This window comes from Chinchilla lanigera, unplaced genomic scaffold (genome assembly GCF_000276665.1).
Source record: "Chinchilla lanigera isolate Chin_1 unplaced genomic scaffold, ChiLan1.0 scaffold00076, whole genome shotgun sequence".
Classification (NCBI taxonomy): domain Eukaryota; kingdom Metazoa; phylum Chordata; class Mammalia; order Rodentia; family Chinchillidae; genus Chinchilla; species Chinchilla lanigera.
Genome location: NW_004955477.1, coordinates 10,148,032 through 10,167,946, shown reverse-complemented (window position 1 = coordinate 10,167,946; position 19,915 = coordinate 10,148,032). Strand labels below are relative to the sequence as shown.

General features: G+C 45.6%; 1 protein-coding gene across 1 annotated transcript in view; it reads right to left on the bottom strand.

Moving 5' to 3' along the window:
- Window positions 1-19,915, bottom strand: part of Inpp5a (inositol polyphosphate-5-phosphatase, 40kDa) — a gene marked incomplete at its 5' end in the record, with an annotated part of 236,330 nt that extends 216,415 nt beyond the window's left edge. The window contains 1 exon segment of the mRNA XM_005402047.2: window positions 19,763-19,915. Within this exon segment, the coding sequence (XP_005402104.1) occupies window positions 19,763-19,837 (75 nt within the window).

Below are 19,915 nucleotides of genomic sequence, written 5' to 3'. Positions count from 1 at the left end.
TCTCCTACCTCTTTTGTCTGTAACTCACTATTATTTGTCAGTTTGTTTTCCTGAGAAACTATCTTGTAGATAACAATATGTAAAACATATTGATAATTTCCTAAAAAGAAAGAGAAACTGGGATGGGGGAATGGAGAAAAGAAGGAAGAGAAAAGCAAATATACATACATATATATGTTAAGATAGTTATACTACTAATTTCTCTTAGTTCATTGAAAAGAAAGATTTGTGCTAATACTGTTTGGACAATTAAATGCCTGTATCTTGTACTCTGAGTACATAACAATATGTAATGTATTAACCACTGTTACCTTCCTATTATCTTGTTTTGAAATTTTGGGAGGTTTGTCTCTTGAAAATAAAAAAAAATTTAAATCTAAAAAATAAATTAATTTTAAAAAATAAAATTGCCTTTTCTACTTAAACTACAAGCCTGTAATGAATGGTCTCTCTAAAGTAATCCTGCCATCACCTTTCAGCTAAACTAATGCCCAGAAGGTCCAGCTGGGTCGGTTTTTCTCCTATTCCTATGAGGTAGGGCAACACCTGCAGTTTACACCTCAAAGACGGAACCAGTGGCTAGGGGCTGACCTACATAGGACAGGCTTATGGTTACTTGGGAGAAGCAAGAAGCCCCCATGGAACCACTGACCACACCAACATCCTCCACTGACCATGAGAACAAGATGCCTTTTCTAAACACTCTTCCAGGTAACAAACATAAGACCATTCTGACAGCCTGGAAGGATACAAGCCTTGTTGGTCAAGGCTACCCCCCAGCAGAAAGCAAGGTCACCACTCCAGCCAAATCTCAAGAGCCTGCACAGCAGCTATGAACTCAAGGAGAACTCCTGCAGGTTGGCCTGGACTCTAGCTTACCTAAACCTATAGGGAGCATGCATACAGCAGATACTGCTGCAAGGTCTTCAAGAGGCAGCTCAGCAAAGAGCTGCTAAGTGGGAAGTTTTAAAGGGCATTTCTTCCCAAGTGCCCTCCTGCAGATTATTTCAAGTGCTACTTTCTTTCTAATGTCAGTCACAGCAGTCAACAGAGAGAAGAACCCACTGGAGCATGACAACTTTGTGAGGCATAGAGTTCTGAGGTAGTGCGAGCCATATTCTCACATATTCTTGGAGCTGGTGACACTGCTTCAGAACAGTGGCCTCAGAAAATGCCAGAGTATCCAGAGTATGCTGCTGAAGGCTGACAAGTCACACCTGCCTTACATTTATTCAGTCAAGAAGTAAATTAATAAAATCCCCAGTAAGGGCCCACTTCATTAGGTGCCAGTGCGCACAAAGGAAAACTGTCCCCAAGGGTTGTTCATGCCTCGGAGCAAAGCTTCAAATAAAGAGCCACATCTCATAAGCCCAAGTTACTCAGCAGAGGGTGTGTGATGTAGGCCTGCATGGAAAACAGTTGCTGTTTAGGAACAAGTCGATCAGTGGTTTCATGTCTACCAACCACAAGGAGAGAGTATGAGAAGGCAAAAGAATGAAATTTTCTTAGAGCTGTGATGGCGAATTTTTTAGAGCTTTCAATGATATAGCAGCACGTGTGCCATAGGTTCACCACCACTGCCCTAGAATAACAGCAGCAGCAACATGAATTCTCATGAAAGGATTCCATGTGTTTAATTCTAAATGCAGAAAGAGGACAGAAAAATACAGGAAAAAAAAAAATCAATGAAACCAAAAGTTGATTCTTTGCAAAGACCAATAAAATTGAAACTAGTAGCTAGACTAACACGAGAAAAACAGAGAAGGCTCATGAAAGAATGAATCTCAGTGAAAGGACATCACCTCCAATTTTACAGAGGTGAAAAGGGTCATAAGTAATTCTATGAATAACTATGTATCAGTAAGTTACATCACTAGGTAACACAAAGATACAAACTATCAAAGCTGACTCAGAAGAATAAAAAAATTGAATAGATTTATAACAAGTAAAAAGATTAAAAAATATTTAACAGAAGTTTAAAATATTAAAAACTATAAAATATCACTGAAAGAATTTAAAGAGAACTAAATAAGTGAAAAGATATCTTTGTTCACAGATTTTGGAAGAATACTGTTGCAAAACCAGTATTTCTCAAACCGATGCACAGACTCAATGTAATCCTTATTAAAATCCCAGCTGGCTTTCTTGTGAAGACTGATGAACTAATCCTAAAATTCATATGGACATGAAAGAACCCAGAATAATATAGCAATAGTCAAAAAAAGACAAAAAGTTGGAGGAGTCACACTTTCCAATTTCAAAACTTAATACAAAGCTATAGTAATCAAGACAGTGAATACTAGCATAAGGACAGATCTATAGGTTAATGGAAGAGAATGGAAAGTCCAAAAATAAATCCATGTTTGTGGTTGATTAATTTTCAATAAGCAAGCCAATTCACTAGGGAATAAGAATCTTTTCAATACATGGTACTAGGACAACTAGATATCTACATGCAGAAGAATAAAGTAAAACCCCTACTTTATATAGTATATACGAAAATTAACTCCAAATGCATCAAAGACTGACATCCAAGAGCTCAAACTATATGTAAGTCTTAGGGAAAAAAAGGATATATCTTTGTGACTTTTGGATTAAGAAGTGGTTTCTTGGATATGATGACACACAAGTCACAAGTAACCAAAGGGAAAAAAAAAATTAGCTGACCTTCACCAAAATTAAAAACATTGTGCTTCAAAGGCAACTGTCAAGAGATAAACATAATATACAGAATGGGAGAAAATATGTGAAAATCATGTTATCTGATAAAAGTCTAGACAGCCAGATGTGGTGGCACACACCTGTAATCCCAGCACTCAGGAGGCTGTGGCAGGAAGATCCTTGAGTTCAAGGCCACCCTGGCCTACATAGTGAGACCTTGTCTCCAAAAACAAGTCTACAATCCAAAATGTACAGGAATATCTCAGCAATTTTTTTTAAAAAAAAGCTTTAACTGTGCCAAGGATTTGAATCTTCAAAGTAGACATACAAATACTTAATAGTATGAAAAAACACTCAACATCACCAGAGAAATTCACATGAAAAACCACAATGAAATGCTACTTTATACCTGCCAGAACAGGTACAATCAAAAGATGGACATTAACAAGTGCTTCTGGATGTGGAAAAATTGGAATCCCCATACACTGCAAATGGGAACATAAAAGGGTACAAGTACTGTGGAAAACATCCAGCAGTTCCTCAAAAAGAGCAATCACATGACCCCACAATTTTCCCACTAGGCACATACCCAAGAGAACTGAAATATTTTCAAACAAAAACTTGTACATAGATATTCATAGCAGCACTATTTTTAACAAACATTCAACTGATTACTGGAGATACAAAACATGTTGTATGTATACAATGAAATAGCATTTGGCCATAAAAAACAATGACATATCCCCAATCTCCAACATAGGTCAGCCTAGAAATATTATACTGAGTAAAAGAAGTCAGACAGAAGGACACATATTGCTTGATCTCATTTATAGGAAAAGTTCAAAATACATAAACTCATAGAGACAGAAAATGTATCTAGGGCCCCTTAAGAACCCTGGAATTGCACAGGAGGCGATTCACTAGGGAATATGAACTTCTTTCCAGCTTTGGAAAAAAGAAAATGGAGTTCCTTGCAAGGTATTCCCCACACTGGATCTGCCACCATACTTGGCATACCCAGGCCTTGCAACCCACACCAGAGATACAACAATGAAGGAACAAGTAGACTCTGAATATACAGCCTCTCGACCTCCAAAGGGTCCCACCTGACAAAAGGGCCAAATGAGGACATGGTTTTAGGACACAGAAATACCAAAGCGGGTACCATTCAGATCATCATGGTATAAGAAAGGAGGTCTGAAAGCGGAGATCACAACGAATTAGTTTCAAGTAGCCCAGGCAAAATAGGTCTCTTGGCAGGACCTCAAGTGAGCAAGTGTGTTCACATGTGTTCAGTATGTGGGCCCAGAACATTCCGAGGACAGCCTTGGGGAAGGCACAAGCTCTGCTGTAGCCCCTGGAACCCATGGTCACATACGAGGCTAAGGGAAAGCAGTCCAGGGGCATAGCATGATCTTTTCAGCTTGGTGCCTCCAGATTATTCTGACTGCCCTGCCTGAACTCCATACCTGGCAGCCAAACTGTTTTTTCTGTAAGGTAAGAAATCTTGGTCACCACATTCAAGTTCAATTGTGATTTAATTGTTAATTCATCACGAGAATCTGCTCACTTTCAACAGAGATAATACAATAGTCAGGCTCCCATGTTTGCTGGAGGAGAAAGACTAGAACTCTCCAAAGCAGGAGGCTGGCCAGGAGCAGCAGATGCTGTGGGGAGGAGACCTCAGGATGGCTCTATTGGGTTTGTCATCCCCCTGCTGCAGCCAGTATTACGATGCTCTGGTCACAGACTCAGAATAAGAAGCACATTTTGGGCTGTGACCCTGCATATAGTTACACATATCAGACAGAGACTAAAGCCAGAATCCTAGCAGGCCTCACTGCCTAACCTAGACATAGTCTGGGCTCCTTTTCAACCTCCGTGGTCTGACCATTAAAATGACCTCAACAACCAGTACACAGCCACAACCTGAGTCTGAGGAACATCAGATGCATAAGTACCAAGTATAGCCAGCACTCAGTGACCCTCTCCACTCAGCAGTCACATCAACTCAGAAAAGACGCAAGAAGAAAAAACTCTGTTGGTCTTGCAGAAAATGAAAAATAATCCACAAAACTAGAAATGGCAGGAGTGGAATCCTACACTCCATAAGGAGGAAGCTGCTGAGGACAGGTAAGGCTGGCTCCCACACCCTGCAAGGAGCACTGAGCTCTAAGGAATCACCAGCTGCCCTGAGTCTCCCTGGCTGCAGGCACACAGATCTGCTGTCTCACCAGCAACACAGACCTGTTCTCCTTCAAAAGTCACAGCTATATTGGCCAGGCTACCTGAGCTTAGATTCCTATCTGCCACACAGGTAGATCCTCACACACATGTGCAGTGGTCATGCTGGAAGATGCAGAAAAGCAAGCCTTTTCAGGGCAGGAAGGATGAAAGGAAATTTAGCTCAGGTGTCTAGACTGAAACTGTCTTTAGAGGAGACTGACCAAATCTCTGTGCAATGACTTCCAAATGGGCATCACAAAGTACCAAAGAAAAAAACACAAGAAAGCCATAAAATGAGGAGGGTATACTATGAGACATGGGAAAGTGTCTTGGTTACTTTTCTCTAGTTGCTGAGACAAAATACCTGACACCCAAAATTAAAGAAGGAAAGGTTTATTTAGCTTGCTGTTTGTGGAGGTTTCAGTCCATACGTGGCTGGCTCCAAGGCAGAGTGGCACAAGGCAGAAGGCAACAGTTCACGGTGGTGGAAAATAGCAAAAACCAGCAAGAGCAAAAGGGAGGAGTGGTGGCAAGCAGCCTCTTTCCCTCCCTTACACTGTATGCAAACTATCCGCCCAAGGGCAGGTGTAGCACTCACATCTATAATTCCAACATAGGACCATGAATCAATCATAAACTCTAGAAGCCTGCCCCCATGACTGCATGAGTATTTGGGGGGACATGCAGACACAAACCACAACAGAAAGAAAACATTAGGCAAGTGCTCTGTGTATACAAGCCCCTTTATACATATCTGGGAAACGTTGACCCTAAATAGCTCAATGTCAGGAGCAACTATCAAAAAAAGCATCTGTCCTATAAACCCTATAATTTCCTCAACAAAGTAACACCAATAACTTAGATGCAAGGTTTTCAAGGGTCATGTAATTCCAAAATTAAAATCTTAAACAAATTCTTTAAAATTCATAAATGATACACAATACTGCAAGCAACTGGGAAATGCATATTAGGTTATAAAAGGTACCCTCTTATACAACAAACAGCCACATTTTAGTTACCAAGAAGGGTCAAGGATGTAGAATATCAAGCATTCTCCCATGGCTCAGAGGAAGTAGGTGATATGTGCATGTGTATAGGAACTATCTGGGCATGCTGGACAGCCGCCCACCCTTAATGTCCATAGTAGTCCCTAAACATATTTTGGTATGTTCACACAGTACAATGAATCTCACAATTCCTACAGGAGAAACCACACACATGAAGATATTACCACTGGATGTGCAGACAGCCTCGGAGCTGTGGCAGGCAGGACTCGGTCCTTGGCTCTGGCCACCCACGCGGTGAAAGCAGGTGGGTGGGACTGCAGCACACAGATCACTGCAGGCCAGCTGCCACCACCTAGGGCTTGAGGGGAAGGAACAGCAAAAGGAGCCCTGAGAAGGCTGTCATTTCCCTGGACTGGTGTCTGACTCCCTGAAATGTCTTTCCTCCAGGACCCAGGCTTCTTTGCCATGGGGGTGTGGTCATCCTACACCTTACCACATTCTCCCACTAGCCTCAGACCCGGGTCAATAGCCATATTCTCCACGCCCTAAAGAAACAAGGGCCTGAGTACTATGTGCAAACACTGCCCCTGTTGCTTGTCAGCTACACAGCTCCTATTTCCTGTCTCTGTTCTTGAGTTACAGCCCCCCCAATGGCCACCCCTTCCTTGCTTTTCTACACCGCTACGGTCCTCCAAAGCCTTCAAGACCCAGCCCTGGTCACTTATCCTAGGAGCTGTCCTTGATCTCTACAGCCAGAGTATTTCTGTGTGACTTAACCTACCCTCAGGGCACTGCCCACATCCCCTCATTCCTGTTTGTGCTCCAAGGATGGGGCAATATATAGGCAGAGCTATGGAGCCATAGCAATGGTGCCAGGCTGTGGGAGGAAAGGTTACCTGGCCCCTCCCTGTATAGGAGGAGACAGCAGCCCCTCAGAGCAATGAGGGTAACAGGGCATACCCTGTTACCATGTACAAATGACCTTAAACAAAGTCCCATGGATCAAGGCCCTGGCCCATTGGCTCCTGCTCACCAAGGGTCCCCTCCTCACACCCCAGCATGCCTGCCCCAGGGACCCTCCACATCCTCTTCAGCAACTGTGGTTCCACCCAAGGACCTTCCCACTTCTGTCTCTGGCCCTCATACTCACACTGCCCTGTGTTCCACCCTAGATAAGGCCCCTGCCTTGTCCTCCTCCCTCTCTGCTGGGTACTCTAGCCATTCCTTGAGCTCTAAGGGAAGCATAAGGTAGGCAATCCCCAGCCCAAGGAGCCAAGGCTAGATACCCAGACCCCAGTGCAGGATATTCCAGAGAGCTGAGGCTGGGCAGCAGCTCAGCCCCAAGCAAGGGCCCAGCTCATGCAATATCTCCCTCCTCCAAGTGAATGGAAAGCCAAGGAACATAGGCCACACAAGCAAGCCTCCTGGGCCCAGCCCAACAACTCATGAAACTGGAGCCCTGAACAGTGGTGACACTGGGCTTCCCTGAGAGGATCACAAAGCTTCTATATCTCATGTCACTCCTGGGGTTACATATTTAGACAAAATCCTGTCTAGCCCTGGCGACAGCCCCATGACTATCACTAGGACCCTGCTTTTGTTTCCTTTGCTAGTCAGCTGCCATGGCTCACCCTATCTTCCCTTCTGCCTCCTCCTGCCACCTAGATGGTGCACGCAGAATACACTGCCTGACTGCAGCAGTGAGGGCAGCTAGGTCGTTACTGCAAAACAGGAAGTTATGACAGATCAGAAAAACCCTAACAGTTATGAAGGAGGGGGGGGGAGGTGAACACATGTCCTCACAAATCTGCCTGCTACTCAAATAGATGCCACTGCTTAACAGAATATGCCCCTCTAAAAGTGACCCCAAATTATACACACCAATGCATGTGCCTTGAACCTGAGGTGCTCAGCAGACATGTGCTAAACCAGAGACAAGTCCCTGCCAAAGTGCTCCAGTAAAGCCTTGTGGCCTGAAATCAGTACACGACTCTGAGACAAACAAGGTAGGTAGGCCCTTCCCTCCAACACAAGACTCCCAGGTACTGCAGGAGACTTTGCAGATGGCTCTGAGTTCCATCAGGCTACTCAGATGCTCAGAGGCCAGCAGCCCAAGGAAAATGTCCCCCAACCCTGACTCTCCATCCTAACATCCCATAGAGCTGGCTGATGTCAACTAACAGTTATCCAAAAGCCTAAAAGGCAAGCTAAGAGAGAGTTAGGAGACAGGGGGCCAGGCACCCCAGGCTCTCTCTCAGGATCCCAAGCACACATGTGGCCAATACAGCTACTGGCCCTGATCAACCCAGTAAAGTCCCTTCCGGGAAGGCTGCAGCATTCTCATGTACAGGGCCACCTTCACTAAGGATGGCCAGGCCCAAATCTGCAGGCCACGTACCCAAAGCTCTCCCCATTGGCAAACTCGCATAGAGGCAATAGGGTGCATGAAAAGACAATGGATGAAAGCACCTTGCAATGCCTAGGGTTCAACAGAGACAACAGGAGGCAAAGCAAACTAGCAAGCCTGACAGCCCATCATCCCGAGTCTTAGACAAGGTCAAATAGTTCCCCTAAATAAATAGGACCAAATTCGTGCCTCCTCTTGTTCTTCCAACAATGAGGTGGCCAGACACTCCCGCTAGCTACAGCTAACTTCCCCTGGCTGTCCTACAGTAGATGTCCTGTGGCGAGATAGGTCACCTGCCTATTAAGGAGGTCTGAGCCTCTCTATCAGGGCCAGATGCCTCCCATGCAACCTCAACAAACACAGCTGCCAACCCACAGAAATTTCCAGCCTGGACATCGCTGCCCTCTTCCCACTGAGACACCCTACCTGGTACACCATGCCATAAGCACATACGTATAGCCACCCCAGGTGTCTGAGGGAGAAGGTAATCAGGAGAGAACAGGGATACCAACCAGACACAGTGCTTTGGAAGGGAGACACATATTAACATCCTCTGCCCCAAATAGCAGCAGCGTCCCCCTCATCCATGGGCTGCAGAAGAAGAAGCTATGGACTCCTGAGTACTTTCTGGGCCTCTTCTATCAATACCAACAATGCATGACTGACCAAGCATTACAGTGCATGTTACTAAGGCTGACCCCAAATATCCTAATATCTTGTTTATTACTCCAGGGTGACTCTGTATCCAAGCCCAAGTTAGTAACTCAGGGCTGACCAGTTCTCTCTAATACCTTCTGACTTAACTGTCAAGTTCATCCTAACACAGACACACAATTTCCACTACTCAGACCAAGCATGCAGAGTGAAGCAGTGGGAGCTAACTGTGGCTTGAACAGCTTCAACACAGATCATGAAACATCCTTGAATATTCTGGAAGCTTCCTAACTGGCTCTACCAGCTGTGGTGCTTCAGAACACACGCTTCCCTTTTTCCCTGCCTCCTCTACACTGAACATGCTCAAAATACAATGTAATCACACCTGCCCCCTAACTATCCAGGCAAACATAGCCTCCAGCAGGGTTTCCAGCACCCTGATCCCCTCCTATAGGGGGGTGAACAGAAAAACAACAGCAATGCAGCTGCCACATCAACGCAGTCATCTGCTTGTCAAGAGCCATTACCAATATGGCAAAGACACTAATTTGTGGGATGCCTATTATTTAAAAGTAGAGGCAAGAAATGCAAATTAAAACCACAAGGAGATGTACCACATACCATCATCAAACAGACAGCACCCAGGGTTGGCACTTTACAGAAGACCCGAACACTACCCACTGCTACAGGGGTGTGAAATGGTGCAGTCCCTGACAAATAAACTGGGAAGTTCCCAGAAAAAATAGCCATACACTGACCATCCAATTAGCCTAAGAGAAATGAACACCCATTTGTTCACCTCAAAAACCATCATAGCAAGCCTAATGCCCATCCACTGGACAATGGATAAACTGTACATCCATGCAACAGAGTACTACTGAGCCATGAACCAGGGCAAACTGCTGACTCATGAGAAACACAGATGACGGTTGAAAATATGGTATTACACTCAGTAAAGAAGGCAGACACACAAAAACCATGTACTGTACGATTCCATGACACTGAATCTCTGGCAAAGGCAAAATTCTACAAGATGGCAGAGAAGTGGTGGCCTAGGGCCAGGAACAGGTGCTGAATGCTGCAAAAGGTCAGGTGGGAAGTGTTGTAAAATTCCATCATGGTAAGTGATGGCTACACTACTTTCTAAAAATCACTGTACTGTACTGCTACACTACGTAAAATGCAGGGAATTCTAACTGTACCTCAATAAAACTGTTAAAAGAGAAAAGAAAGAAAAAACTAGAATCTGGGACCCCAAAGACCTTTTTACTGACTGTCAAGAGCATCTCTGTCTACACTTGTTCCGAAGGCACCTGCAAAATGCAAGCACAGCCAACATCAACATCACCATGTAAGGGAGACTTAAGGTACAGCCCTATCCTTTATGTCTGGCTTACTTAACTATCTCCAGCCTGTTCATTCATCCTAACAAAGGTGTCAGGAATCCCCAAGACCTCGCCTTTCCCACCCTAACAGAACAAACCTCAAATAAATTCACACTGACTCCCACCCCACAATGCTTCTGCTAACAGGCCAGCCTACTTAGATAGAATGTAAATTACAAAAACTATCAAAGCAAAACATAACTCTCTCCAAAACTTCATGCTGGAGAGAGAAAGGAAGGCTTGGGAATGTCCAGTTCAAAGCCAACATACAATCTGGTCCTGGAAGGATGAGTAAACTGCCTGCCTAGGCAAGAGGACTAGGAGTCCCTGGAAAAGAACAATGAACGAAGAGTCATAACGAAGTGGAAAATCACATCCTGTTCAGGCAACAGGCATTGAGAAAGAGACAGAGGGATCAGGAAGGTGAGTCAGGACGACTTCACAGGTACAGGTGTCAAGCTTCACAAGAGCCCAGAGCACCAGAGCAGGCAGAAGCAACAAGATAACCTAGTTGCAGTAAATGAGGCTCTTCTTCAACTAACTCCAGGCTGTATGGCAAGGCAGATCACCGTTAGCAATGACCCTGTCCACTCAAGCCCACTGAACAGCTGGTTGGCCATCCAGAGAAGGAGATATACTGTTCAGTGCCCCATGGTTACAGATGAGGCTGCTAGCCTGGTGGCATTCACAACTGAGTTCCCCATAGAGGAACAAGAGGATACAGGCAAGGCCTCAAGGAATACCTGTCTGACTGCACTCATACCTTAAAACTGCCTGAAAGTCTAATAAAAATCCAGGTGACATTCAGTCCCCCCTTTACTATCCTTAGCCACCATTCAATGTACAATTCTTACTGATGCACAAACAGGCTAAGGTGTTAGTTGACCTCAGGTCACATATATGAAGAAGTCCCCATGGACCTTGCATGTGTCCTTACTGGGCCTCTACTAAGACTCAGGCCAAAGCCATGTCTTCTGTTTCTAAATCTCTTTTGGTTCCTGAAATACCCACAAGTCATTCAGAGAATGCTGAAAGGTAAGAACACAACAAAGAAAGGCTCTCTGAGCCACAGGACACAAAACTTGAAATCAAGGCCAAGTGTGAACTCCACTGAGCTCTTGCTATATAGAGAACCAGAATGGAGCCCACCTTGTTGGGTAGCATCTGACCCTACCAGAGCATAATTCTGATACTCCTAAGACTAAACACAAAGGTCAGGCCAGGGAACAGGAAGGCCAGGTGGAAACCTAAGTAGGAAGAAGCAAAGAAAGCATCTTCTGGGAGGTCTCCTCCATGTGGGGTGGTCTGGCCAGAAGCAATGGACCCAGAGATTCAATGCAGAGAGAAACAGATTTTCATGGAGACCATGGTCTGAGTACAGACAGAGAGGTAGATTCTGCATAAAGAACAGTGTCTGGGTACAGAGAGGGGCAGGTTCTTTGGAGAGACCGTGACCTGGGGTGCAGATAAAGAGAGGCAGTTCAGACAATAATAGAGTAGAAGGAATGTCAGGGCAGGAGCTAGGCAAGCACTTCCAACAGACCAGAGCAGCTCTAATCAACACCTATCCACCCCTGAGAGGGGATTAAAAGCACCCCACGCCTCAACAATCCCCAATGAGGAGTCCTCTATCCTAGTCAGACAGAAGGAAAAGAAGATGAGAGGCCTAAAGTATTGGTAGCCCATGAGTAGGTCTGGACTACAGCACTGGCCTGGCCCAAGACCACATTCCTCATTATAGGGTTTAAGGCAGTATGTTCTGAACCTGGAGGAGACCAGTGTGCTATCCCAACACTCAGGGTACATCACCGGCCAGGAACCCTTTTATGTTAAGCACCAAGCCCACTGAGCCCAGGGTTGCCAGGAGTGGCCCAATTCTGCATGAAGTCACACCTATATATGATAAAGCCACCTGGGCATCCTGCACACAAACCAACAGGACTATATACTCCTACTTACAACAGGATCCAAGCTGATACTTCTCCAGTGCTATCTCCATCTCTCAATACAATCTTTTACAATAAAAACTTAAATTGTGCACCAGGCACAGTGGTGCATGCCTGTAATCCCAGTACTCTTGGAGACCGAGGCAGGATGATCACAAGTTTAAGCCTAGCCTGGGCAATCTAGCAACTTAGCAAGATCCTGTCTCAAAATAATAGAAGTGGGGATGTAGCTCAGTGTGAAGGCTCTGGGTTCAATCCCAGTACATAGGGGGGAAAAAATGGCAGAAGCAGTGTAGGCACTATGAAAGTTCTCATCACCTAAGGCCAAGCAGAGACAAGAACTCAATGGCCTCAAAGATGACAGAAATGTTCACAAAGCACACCTGCTGTCTCAGAAACTGTAAGCTAATGACTAATGGTAAAGAAGAATGGCCTCTCACAGAGCCTCAGATACATAGCAACATACCAGTGATCCCCCAGACACACACGATTTCCCAAACCCAATTTATTTAAATTATCACACAACTTCCAGTTCTGGGTTAATGTTCTTTTGTCTGAAATAAACCAAATGACCTTATGTTGGTTTCAAGTTTTCAACATTCCATTCTCACTCATCTTGACGGCCTAGTAGCCTTTCTGACCATAGTTTTGAGGGAGTTTTTCAGGGACTAGGACTCCCCAGGGGATTCAAAGTCAGGCTGGGATGGACAAGCTCAGTACGGCACTCCTTGAAGAGTTTAGCTCTAGACCTAGGCCGGAGTGTGCTACAAAATAATAATCTGCTTTCTAGAAAAGGAAGGCACCTAGAAGAGGAGCCAGAGCTTTGGAGTTATCTCCCTGTACTCTAGGTGGGAGATACCCAAAAGACCAGGCCCATGGGCCAGGGTGCACCTGAGCTTTGGGCCTCTGAGATCTTCATTCCCACAGGCCTCAGGAGAGACTATCAGTGTAAGATATTCTCAAGTGTCCCAATTAACTGAAATGAGTGACAGAATGTAGATATACTCCCTCCTGTGCTTACTCTAGGGACAGGCTGCCTTCTCTCTGCCACCTCTCTGCCCCCAAGGCCCATCACTGGTTCACTCAGTGCACACACATAAGAAGGGCATGCCTTCCCGCGGATGGGCTGTCCCAGAGAGTAGGCACGTGACACAGCAAAAATCATGTAGCTAAAGCCATTCTTGGATAGAAGCCACCTCTCAACAGGGGAGCCCTGGACTCAGGGAAGCCTGCTCCCCAGCCTCTAAACAGTCGCCCTCACCTTCCCCAATTTCCCCATCTGGTCAAGGCATTCCAACTACTATCCTCCCCACCAGGGACAGAGGGTTCCCAGAGGGCTCTTGGCTGGAGGGCAGACCTGAGTCTGAATTTCTATAGCTCCCAAATCAGACCCAGTAAATCCACAGAAATATCCCCAGCCCAAAGCAGAAACCAAGCAGAGGCCATTCCAGAAGTATGGCCCCTCCCTGGCTCCACCTGCTGCAGATCTGTGTAGAAGGCACTTCTCAGTGACATCCTGCAAAAAGAAACATGTGGGTAGACATGTGGACATGTGGGTAGACAGTGTGGACACAAATCCTCCTGCAAGCGACTGTTCTCACAAGGCCATCCAACAGCTCTTCTCTTGGGGCTTAACTCAAAACTTGAGAAATACTTAATATTTCAAATCACCTCTATCTATGCCCTCAGACCTCTTACCACTCTGGAGTGAGGGAAACAGGACATAGGGAAGATGGCGGTTGAGCTGAGGGAGCGTGGCCAGTCAGGGAACAGTGCAGAGCACAGTCTTAAGTTTCTAAATGTCAGATGGGATGGAGAAGGGGCATGTGAAGTGTGGAAGAAGATAACTTCCAGGTTTATGTAGAAATCCCAAACATCAAAGACTAGTGAGAAATGATAGCTATCAAAGGTGAGAGGCTTAGGGCTGGGGATATAGCTCAGTGGCACAGTACCTGCCTGGCAAGCACAAGATTGTGAGTATGATTCCTGGTACCAAAAAAAAAAAAAAAAGTGAGAGGCTCACAGTTCAGAAACAGTTTCCTATCAGCAGGGATACGGGGACACCACAAGGAACTCCAACAGCACTTGAAGCACTGCCTTACTTCATCCTCCCATCCTTACAGATGAACTGGATCCATCGATGTAGACTCAGGAAGCCATAATTCTCATAGGGCACAGGCAGCAATTCCCCCGCTAAAAAGCTGATACACCTTCAGCAGCTTTGTGCTACACAAACAAACAGGAGAACAAACAGACAAGCTACAATCCCCTTCAAGACAGCACTGGGCTTCAGTATGGGCTGCCTGCAGTGAGGGTAAGCCACCTGTGTGGCATCAGCTGTCTGGGCCTTGCTTTCTCCACTACAGTTCTGGGTACTGAACAGTGACGGGACCCAGGTGACACCCAGGAAGCAAGTGTGGTCAAGCCAAGATAGTAGGGTGAGGATAACCAAATGCAAGATGTCCAAGAAGCCAGTGAAAAAAGGCTTGGGAAAAAAAGCAATGAGTGCTAAAAAATAAGTGGCAAAACTAGACACTGCTGGGGGGGAAAACAGAACAACACAACTGCAGAGAGTCTGATGGTACCTCCAGAGATTAGGCACAGTTATAGAGGACGAGGCAATTCTACAATGAGATACATATCCATCAGAACTGAAAATACATCCACACTGACTTGTACACCAATGTCCATAACAGTAGTACTCACGACAGCCAAAAAGTGAAAACAGACCAAATGTCCACTCGCTGATAAGTGGATAACAAAAATGCTGCATTTCCATACAATGGAATAGTACCCATCAGTCCATAAAAAGGAATGAAGCACTTACCATGCTACAACATGGGTGAACTTTGAGAACACCTTTTTCAGTGAAAGAAGACAAAAACACAAAAGACGATGCATTGTGATTCCACCTGTATGAATATGCCCAGAATAGGCAAATTCATAGAAAAAAAGAGACTAGTAGTGGGCAGGGGTTGTGGTTTTGGGGAGATAAGGGTTACCACTAATGCATAGGAGTTCTTTTTAAGGTGACATAAATGTTCCAGAATTGACTGTGGTAAAGTCACACAACCCTGCAAATATATTAAAAACAATGAACTGTACAGTTTAAATGAGTAAACTGTATGGAATGTGAAGTCTACCTCAGTAAAGCCATTACCAAACAAAAAGTTCTTTAAAAAGACCCATGGTCTCAGAGGCTGCCAGAAAACAAAGAGTACTGGCGGGAGCCAGGCATGGTAGCACATTCCTACTATCCCAGCACTCTGGGAGGCTCAGGCAGCAAGATCAAAAGTTCAATTCCAGCCTAGGCAATTTAATGACTTAGTGAGACCCTGCCTCAAGATAAAAAAATAAAATAAAGAGGGTTCAAAGCAAAGGACCTGGGTTCAATCCTCAGAACCACCAAAAAACAAGAAAACAAAATAAACCAAAAAAGACCAACTAGGAACTAACTGAAGCAAACCACTACCACAGGAGAAGAGTGCTGGGGCAGAGCCTGGGAAAAGACCACTCTTCATGAGGCTATAGGGAGGAGAGTCAGATGCCTTCAGTAGCTGGGGGACACCGGGCTCAAAGATTTCAAAAGTGAGGAACAATGGCATCTTTGATACTGATGGAAAAAGCTAGCAAAAAAGGCAACACTGACATTGTAGTTAGAGAGAGAGGCATGGGAAAAGGTCCCCACCCTGAGTCCACCTCCTCCACAGAGCTCTGACTTGCCTCTCTCCATCCGAAGGCTCATGAACACCTACTGATCAGAGACCCTCAGCTCCTACTAAATGTCATGTGTCAACCCCACTTTCACAGCAGTTCTGGAGAGATAAAAGGGCAGCTCAGGAGCTGACTATGCAAAATTGACTTCTTGTTCAGAATAAGCAGTGGGACCAAGGGCCAAAACAGCCTTATCATATAAGAATGGGACCAAGATCTAAAGCACAGCCTGAAAGCATTCATTTTCTCAGTTTCCTTCTAGTAAAGATTTAAGGAACTAAAACCTCAATGGTCAAAAAACTAGCCTTATCCAGCAAAACTCAGATATATGCCCCTGGCCACCCCTTTCCAGGCAAGTGGGCAGTAATAGCAGGAGTCCAATTTGGAAATTACAGGGCATTTTCACAGTCATTACCAGAGAGCTGGAAACATCACAGGCATCCCTGGCAACCTGCAGGCCCAAGGAGTCTGGTCTGGGAGGCCATCCATGAAGGGTAGGACAGAGGTCCTCAGAGTATGGGCCAGGAAAACCTGTTCTCAGAGGGCAACTGGGCCAAACTACTTTATAACACTATTGAATGAGACCCTCTCCTCATGTTCCACAAGGGAGAGTGGAGCTTCCAGGGCACATGGAGTGCAATGACCCATCACTCTGCCAGCTACTGCAGCATGTGCTACATATTTTTGGGCTTAACATTTTCTCAGTCTTTAATATAGTTAGTATCCATACTTATAAACATCCATACTACATAAACAACACTTATAAACATCCATACTACATAAACAAGAACTCAGGGGATTCTTAAATTCTTGAGATTTGTAATTAAAATTATGGAGGTGAAATTTTTAAGAAAATAAGGGATAAAGTTTGAAGACTGAAATCTTTTAAGGTATTTATGGTAGTAGTGCATTTAATGTCAAAGGACTCAAAGCAATCTAAAGGTCTTTGGTAAGAACACCTCAATAACTGCATCCCGGCCATCTTGCAAGGCACAAGGATGCCATGCTGATGAAAAAAGAGTACGCTGAACAAGATGTTCCAGAAATCCCAGGGTGGTAAGTACAAAACCACGCTTAAAATGTCCATACACTGGTTGGGGATGTAGCTCAGTGGTAGAGCATATGCTCAGCATGCGCAGTCACCAACACCAAAAAAAAAAAAATTTACATAAAGTATTTTAAAATTTACCTGCAGTATTTTAAGAGGGGCTGCCTCTGGGTAGAGAGGAAGAGACTTTCAAAACTGCAAAAGCAAAAACAAACCACCTACCACTTTTTTGTAAAAGACCTGTGTCCTTCATAATGCTGATGTGTGTTTCAGATCCAGATTAGACACCTTCCTCCTCAGAAGCAGACTCCCTAGGAAGCAATGAAGGGACTAGGCACAGAGTAGAGCTTATTTCCAACAAGAAAGAACTCCTTCATGGACCTGACCACCATCAGAGGGGTTTATCTGCCAGGACAGGTACATGCTGAGCAAAGACAGACAGAATCATGAGCAGATCTTCTAAAATCTAGTATAAACTACAGAGTTAAAGTTCATTCAGGAATTCACCACTTTCACAGATCAGATTTCTTTTCCACAAGTACCATAACCCAAACCCCAAAACACGAATAAGGTCCTGGAATGTGAGGATCCACTTCATGAGGCTAGTAGGGGACAGCCCACCCCTGTGAACACAGCCACACATGTTAGGAAACACAGGTGCTATTTCACTTAGCTTTGTATCCCAAGTCATCCTGTAGAACTAACCTATGTATGTCTACCAAAACAAATGCTCCTTCTAGATGCAAATATAATATAAAATTCCACACAGCTTTTAAGAAAAATAAAAATTCAAAGACAGCATGTCAGTAAACAAAACTGAGTTAAGTTACCCATTTTAATATCAACAGAAAAAAAGTGTACACAGTTTTAAAAAAAACTCAGAATCAAGTATTACTAGAAAGAATATTTGCACAGCAAAATTTTTTCCCTTTGAGACTATAATGCCCCACTATGTTTAATTTTCCTGACATTTCTGAGGTTTAGAAGCCACAGCTAACGGATCTGAATCATCTGAACAAAACCATGTTACAGTGACATGTTACTGGAAAGCCTAGAATAGAATGCTAAATATATAGGCACACACCCATACAGACTCTTCTGTAGAGAATGATCACATGTGAAACTATACCAAGTTGTCCATAACAAAGGCCAAGGGCAAGCACTATACCTCTAGCAGGTAGATATAACACACAGGTGCCTGGAAGTCAAACAACAAAACACAAAAATAAGGCCTACTAATAAAAACTAAACCTAGTCTATCCATGAACTCAACTTAATGAAACTCTTCATCACGCTTGCTGCTGGCAAAGAAACAAGAACCTCCCCTGAAATCTAAATTAGGCTTGTATCCGCAGCACACAACTCTCAACCCTGGCATTGCCCCAACTGTTCACCTAAGGAAAGGAGGGAGGGAAGTACGTGGCTCCCCAACTCCATCTGTGACATTACCCTTTCTTCTTAAACAAGCATGCCACTTGGAGCCACATTCTGCTTTATTTGGGTTGGCAGTTTAAGTACCAACAGCAGGGTGACACCATGGCTGCACACTGAACTAGGTCAGCCTCGGCCTGTTCTGGGGAGCTCCCAGTGTGCCCTGGGCCTCTCAGTTCCCTCCTGCCTCCCAGAGGAGAGGGCCAGGGGTTCCTGGGTGGAAACGGGGATTGGATGGGAGCAGCCCTGGAAGGTGAAGACCTTAGGCATCCAGCGTCACTTTTCAGGCCTCCAAGACTTTTTCAGCACCTTTTTCCTTAATAAACAAGGAATATAAAGTCCTCCAGGATTTTCAATAGATTCCTCTCATTTGAGGACACAGGAAGATCACAAGTTATAAGGCCAGATGAGTACATCCTAGACCTGATGGGTCCAGGAAGACAGGGGCCAGCAAGCAGACAGACGCCAGGGTCTGGGCTTGGGGGGCCAGTACAAAGGGTTCAAGGGCCAGGCTTGGGGCTAAGGTTCAGGATTGGAGGGTGAGAGAATGGGAGGAGCAATTCAGAGATGGGAGCAAAGGAGTAGAGTTAACTTGGTCAGGGTTCCAGGTTCAGAGGCCCAGGACAGGGTTTGGGGCCAGAAGTTGGGATCTGGAGGAGATAGAGATGCAGGATCAAGCTGGACAAGGTTGGCAGCAAGGTATCAAAATTTGAAGGCTGGTGTTCTGGAGTCAGAATTCAAGGTGTGGGAACCAGGGCTCAGGGTCTGGGGGCTAAGATTCAAAGTAGGAAGCTTCAGGGTCAGCACTGGTGGTGAAGCTTCAGGGCTGGGGCCCAGGGTTTGGGGATGGGACAGAGAGCTTTAAGGCCCTGAAGTTCAGGGCCAGTGTTGGGGACAGGGACGCTGGGACTAGGATTCTGCGGATCAAGGATCCAGAGCTATGCACTGGCATCAGGATGCAGGAACCACGGCTTGGGCTGAGTTAGAGACGTGATGGCCAGAGACTGGGTTAGCGGAGTCTGGGTTAGGACAAGGGCTCAGGAGCTGGATCTTCAAGTTTTGGGCTCAGGGATCAGGGAAGGGGTCCCAAGCTCAGAGGTCAGGGTCCGGGTCCTGGGTCAGGAGGTTTCCTGACCTGAATCCTCGGCTGGAGGGTCCGGGCCAGGTCCTGGGCTTTCCTGGCCCGGGAGCCCTGGCAGCGGGTGGGGCAATGTCAGGGCCAGGGTCAGGGGGATTCCTGGCCGGGATCGCCGCTCCTCCCCGGCCGACGGCGCGGCACTTACGTCGTCGAAGAGCGAGCCCACGTTGGCCGTGACTAGCAGCACCGCGGTGCCCGGGGCGGCTGCTTTCCCCGCCATCGTGCCGGGAGGCGCGAGCGCTGGGCTGGGCGGTGGCGGCCGCTTCCTGCGGGGCCAGCTGGGCCGGGGTCTCGCGGG